The sequence below is a fragment of the Octopus bimaculoides genome, chromosome 11 (genome assembly GCF_001194135.2).
Source record: "Octopus bimaculoides isolate UCB-OBI-ISO-001 chromosome 11, ASM119413v2, whole genome shotgun sequence".
NCBI lineage: Eukaryota > Metazoa > Mollusca > Cephalopoda > Octopoda > Octopodidae > Octopus > Octopus bimaculoides.
The window spans coordinates 64,902,521-64,908,899 of NC_068991.1; the positions used below are offsets into that span (position 1 = coordinate 64,902,521).

A 6,379-nucleotide genomic window follows, 5' to 3' on the forward strand; every position below is an offset into this window, starting at 1 on the left:
ATATATAGGATAAAATCTTTATAAGAATTTATCAAGTAGTTAGCGTGAAAAAACCTCAATTGGGAAAAATTTATTAATTATTCCCTATAAATATATTTATTTATATTAAGAGCATTACTATACATAGATGCCTCACGCTAGGAGGGATTCTTAAAGTCAAAACTACCATAATAAACACATTTTACAGAACGCGATTAGCATAATCATGTTCGTATATACGCGAACGTATTAAGAATGACTACATTACACACACGTGCGCACGCGCGCACACACATACACACACACACACACACATATATATATATATATATATAATATATATATATACAGTATTAATGAATATAGATACTAATTTCAGATCACTGATCTAAATAGACCTGTCACTATGAAAGACAAACGACACCTGACATACGTTGCAGCGACTCTACTTGAAGTCCAGAGAGTTGCTCCTGTTGGTAAGTAAGCAGTGACCTAACTTTTATTACTAAAAAGAACTTATTCCTCACGCCATACTTTGTATTTTTTGTCACAAGATTTGTCCAATAACGAAATAATTTCAGCACAAAGGGGAGAACAAAATGAATCATCACGCATATGATATGGATATCAAATTACTAGATCCTTTGTCAAATGAGGGTCAAAGAATGGAAGTCTATTAGAAAGAATTAAGAACTTACAATATATTAGCAGTTTTACTTATACAATTTCATATCTGCTGAAATCTATATTGTTACATTACGATGTTACATGAATTCAATATTATATTAGGTCAGCTTCCCAATATGAAACCCAATTTTACAGCAACATAAACTCATAACCTGGCACTACAATGTTACTTCACCAAACATAATACTTTCTTATGACAATAGTAAAACAGCCTATATCAAATTATCCTTTATCTCAACATTGTTAACGTTGAAAAAAATTCTTTTAACAGCTCCACTCACTGTTCCACATGCCGCTATGGTTGACACAACACTAGGAGGATATGATATTCCAAAAAATACCATTGTTCAATTCATGTTAATGGCTGCTCATTATGATCCGAATTATTGGGATAAACCAGAGGAATTCCGACCTGAGAGATGGATTGGAGAAAATAATGAGTTAAAGAAAAATGAGGCTTATATGCCTTTCTCTTTGGGTAAGTATAATTAAAATCGATTTTAATTATAGAACAGGCCTATTCCAGCTGCGACCGTCTCGACCATGAGAGAAGACAAAACATTATCTTTTTATTGATGGTGTCTTCTTTTTTATAATTGCAATGCGTCATTTGGAGATTGAGGCATCCTGTTTCAGGATCCCACGAGGTCAATTTGCTAGGTAAAAGCTAACACTTTATTTGTAAGCTTACAGCCTCCTGCTTCGAATCGTTCTTAGGCAGCTGTCACTTCAGGGTAAATAAAATAGCAATAGTCTACTGCTTCTTATTAATTCATTATACTTTCTTACGAAGGATTGGTCTGTTGCTCACCTAAACTTAATCATCATTCTATTAGCAACACTTTACCTCTTCATGTTATCTTAATTATTGATAAAAGTTCATTTAAAATTTTTGTCTAGGAAATATTTTATATGCTGAAATATAGCCAGAACTATAATATTTAAATTCAATGAAATTTAAATACGATGAAATTTTTTTTTTTTTAGAAGCGTTGAGATGTATCGTAAGATACAGAAATAAATAAATTTATTTCTCAAACGCGTGATAATGCTATAAAATAGCGTGACCAGGATAAATTATCAATATATTGCAGAAAAATATGTTACCGTCTACCCATGAGAATCGAACTCACATCTCTGTGATTACGCGTCAACTGTTTTACCATTAAACTAAACTGCCCAGCAACGAATACTTCTGCAATTTTAGAACTTATAAATTTAGCTTCATATTTAAATTTATTTTTTATTATAGACAAGTTAATAATATTTTATTAAAATATATACGTTATTATATGTTATCACATGTGATTATGCTATTTACTTTATATCGTCTGTTTTATTTGTAGGTCCCAGAATATGTGCAGGAGTATCACTAGCCAATATTGAAACTTTCATGGGTTTTTCAAATATCTTACAAAGATTTCGATTGGAAAGTCCTGACGAAACACCAATGACAATGAAAGGCAAACAATCAGGAATTACTTATGTTCCAGTAAATGATAATGTCCGTGCAATACCACTGTGAGATATATTTCAGGGTACCACTTCACAGTACACTATACAGTTGAAGGTATATCACTTTGATATACAAAGGTATCAAATTCCTATAGAATACTGTTATATTTTAAATGGTATTTAACGAAATTACATAAATGTCAGTTCATTAGTGGTATTATATTGACCTACATAATATATCTACCTATAAACTTCACAAAATTTAGAGGATAGAAATAGACAAGTCGTATGATTGTTGCAATGTTTAATTTAATCAATAAAACTCCAGTATTATATTATTTTCTTTGAGTCACAATTTTCTTTATTAACCTAATTTAGACTTTGATATAAATCGTCGAAATGCACACCAAAAGGCTGTTTATTCTGTTATTTTTCAGCAACATGAGACTGGTCTGTGCTGCCTTCAGGATCCTACAGGAAAGAGAATGACATTCCTTATAAGTATTTTGTTTACCAAAATATGTCAACAATAAACCAAAACTATTTTTGTTCCTAGTTTAGGTAATACAGTTACAGACCTTCATGGGTTTGTGATTGTTTTATCTGCTTTCAAGTTTCAGTAGACTTGGCACAAATTGATTCACTGCATTGCAAAATTACCAGGTATTAGAAAACAGGACGGAGCTTCTTAGATGCTTGGTTGTCTGGAGCGAACGTACAATGACAGCGAACATGCTCTGTAAATCATGGCGAGAATACTGCAGCACTTATTTGACAGTAAAACCTCAATGATAAAGCGGAAAAGCAGTGGTATTTTCATGTATGCTCTGTCGAACCCTGTCAGTAATAATCAAATAAACAAAACATGATGAAACCCATGCTGATTTAAATCGCCATCACTTTGGACAAAATTTATAACTGTTTGAAAATACAGATTCTATAAATTTAGAGATCAGTTGTCAGGTCTGTGAGTAAGAAAATGTTACAAGAGAGAGATTTCCTTCCGGCTATTATTGAATCGTGTACCCAGCATCCATAAGCATAGTGTTTAAGAGAGTTGGTGAATAGATATCTTTCCAGCTTGCAACATCATTATCTCAACACACCAGCGTCTGTGTTGTGAGCTGCACATCAGCAACTGGTCGCTATGACAGGCACTACCAAAAATTGTCATGACTACAAAACAATTCTTCAATCAAGAAGAATAGTTCACTATCCTGCTGAAAAATGTCTTTACCGCACACTCCAGTTAAAAAGAAGACTATCAGGTTCCTCAGTAATACTGCTTCTCAGTTTAGTCACGGTTTTGCAATCACACAAGAACACTAAAGACAAAGAATCATATGCCACAGGCAATAATGAATATGCTACTCTCAGAGTGTACACCAAAGGAAAGGATGCAAATTTACAAAGAATTCCTAAGCATATCAACAGGTGTGCCCTTTCTATTTTGAGGACTTTTGTTTCCAATACAACTAAGTTCTACCTTATCAATCAATAATTTGGAGGGCAAACATTAAAGGTACTGGACATCGTCTTGATGAACAATGTCCTCATTTAGCTGTAGTTTAAATAAGTTGTAATCCCCTGCAATCTCTTTATTTATACCTCTGCTGGTAAAATTCAAAGCGTGTAACTTGTGGTATTGTAATGCCATTGTTTAGGATTCTCAAAGCTATAAATGAGCACAGATCATATAGGCTGAAACACATCACAATTCTTAAAATGATTTTTTTATTGCTACCTGTAATGCTCCTGATAAGATTATGGTTTATTCCAGGTAATCTCTCCAGATTTGGAACTTTTTTCCTGGAGAGAGATAGAGAGATTGGTATACAGAGACAAGTATTAAGTCTGAATATAAAATTCATTCTATAAATTTGAACAATCTAAAATCTTACTACAAAACATAAATAAACAGCACTCAGTCTCTAGAGAATTGAGAAGTTCCCACCTCATGACATCGATTACCGCCTCCAGTTTATTTAGGTTTCCACAAAACGTCTGCTATTTTGAACTTCACGATTTTCATTCACTATTTCCTCACCAGCCAAAACCTTTCTTCAATACGTTTTCTCCTTTCTCATAAGTGACACTAAATTATTTTCTTTCAGAAGACTGTGAAGTTTATGCAATCGAGTGGTGAAAGTCTCTTCATGAGCGATATTTGCTTCCCGCTTGCCTTTTGTTTTCGCCCTATCTCTCCTTGTTGCCTCGATGGTTCCCTACAATCTTCAATCTCCACCTTCCTCCATCATTGCGAGACTGATGGGGTGGAACGGCTGGGCGTTCATTGTGGCCTGGTTTGTGTCCAAGAAGGACATCTAATCACTCCTGTGGTGTTCTTTGCGTAGAGGATCAGATAATTAGTTTCTGTCCTCTCTGGCCAGCTTGGAAACTGCGACCGGTAGTAACAGGGAAAGATTAGTAGCAGCATTAACAATAGCCGTGATTGTCGTATCAGTGCTCAGATGTTGATCTTTTAACCTGTAACATATATTTCTGCGCCACAATTTATTTTGCTCTTAATCTTTCAGGCATAAAGCCTTCACAATACCTTTGCTACCACACATGTGACAACTGGAACATCTAATATGCACAACTAGTGTGACGGACCTATCTTCGGAAACTTCAATGGGATAAAAGTTCGGGATTGTCTTTGAGTTACTAGGAGTTATCAGGACCTGTATATGTAGTCAGGTAGGTTATGCGTAACCCACTCAAATCCACCCACGCTTGACATTTGGCCACAAGCCAAGTATCAACGTTATCAACGTATGTGACAATATTTCTAACCGTAATCATTATATTACAGAAATCCATGCGTTGTGGGAAGGGCCTGTCGCTTCCCAGCTCAACTTGTCTCCTAGCCTGATTATCTTTCTTAAATGCCAGATACAGGCTTTCATAAAATTCACCCCACTTCATGGAGTACATATCCTGCAGGCGTTTGACCAGGCTCTTTCTAACTCTTCTTTTGAATGTCTATCGAAACCCTCACCTTTGTTTGAAAATCAGTTTCATGACACTCATTCTCAAAGTCTCCTGGATAATTTGGGGGAGTAAAAGAAGCCGCCTATTTTGTCATACCTAGTCCTGTTATTTTTCCTTGATTTAACTTAAATGAAGTCGGTCATTTTAAGAAAAAGATGGAGTTTTGTTGTTTGTTGGTTTTGTCGTTCTTTATACATTTTCTCCCATTCATTTGTTTCTAACAAGAATCGTTTTTGTTTTTGTATGTGACTTCCATTGTGTAGTTTCGTATAAACTTGAGGCTATGACTTCCTTGTTAATTTTTCCGTTATCTTTTTTTCTGATTTTTTCGTTTGAAGCTAACTTTTGGGCGTGTCTTCACGTTCATCTAGCTGCTGTGTCCGTTATTGAGATGATCAACTCCACTTGTTACTTCCGAGGCCATTTTGAACTACAAATAACAATGAAAGTGCATATTTGTCACATATATAAATACAAGTAATGTATAACGAAACACGTCTTTTACACGAGGTCAGATGGTAACTGACAATCTCGCTTGTTCTATCCAAGGAAAGATAAAACCTGCGGAGTAACTACATTATTTACACAACGAGTCTAACAGCGTATGCTTATTCTTAAAAAACTGTCTTACAATTGAAATTACAAAACTACTGTGTTGTGATTCTGAATTAACTAACAATATTATAAGTACACATTGAAGGAAACGTCTACTGCGTAACTGAACTGTTATGTATGGAAGAGAAGCATTCTCAAAAACACCATCTTAAAAATGGCGCAAACACTGACCAGTGAAGAACAAAGTAAACAAATTCAAGATATAAGTTTATTGCAGGTGTTAGAACATGTGCTACCAAGAAAATTCTATCTTCATTGATTAATGAAGCTTTAAATGTGGTTTGGTCGTACTTTATGAGATACTACGAACGAATCTTTAGCAATTCTGGAATGAGCCTTTCTTGGAGTATAAGGTCGAGTAAAGAATTTTTTAAGAAACTGTAAAGACTCAAAGAAATCAGGACCATGCATTCATATGATTTTTCTGCACTGTATATTAATCGTGATTTGAAAAAGTGGAAGAGGGTATATTTAGCATATTGTATCTAACAAAGTTTATTCTTTTATTTGTTTCAATAATATGACTGCGACCATGCTGGAGCACCGCCTTTAGTCGGAGAAATGGATCCCAGGACTTATTCTTTGTGAGCCTTGTACTTATCCTATCGGTCTCTTTTGCCGAACCGCTAAGTTGTCGGTTGTCAAGCGA

General features: G+C 34.8%; 1 protein-coding gene across 1 annotated transcript in view; it reads left to right on the forward strand.

Annotated features, from left to right (window-relative positions):
• LOC106870256 (cytochrome P450 2B10) overlaps nt 1-2,459 on the forward strand; it is a 17,564-nt gene extending 15,105 nt beyond the window's left edge. Inside the window, exons 7-9 of the mRNA XM_014916273.2 lie at nt 359-455; nt 938-1,144; nt 2,013-2,459. Coding sequence (XP_014771759.1) covers nt 359-455; nt 938-1,144; nt 2,013-2,191 — 483 coding nt within the window. The 3' untranslated portion in view covers nt 2,192-2,459. The remainder of the gene's footprint in view (nt 1-358; nt 456-937; nt 1,145-2,012) is intronic.
• Nucleotides 2,460-6,379: the final 3,920 nt, after the last annotated feature.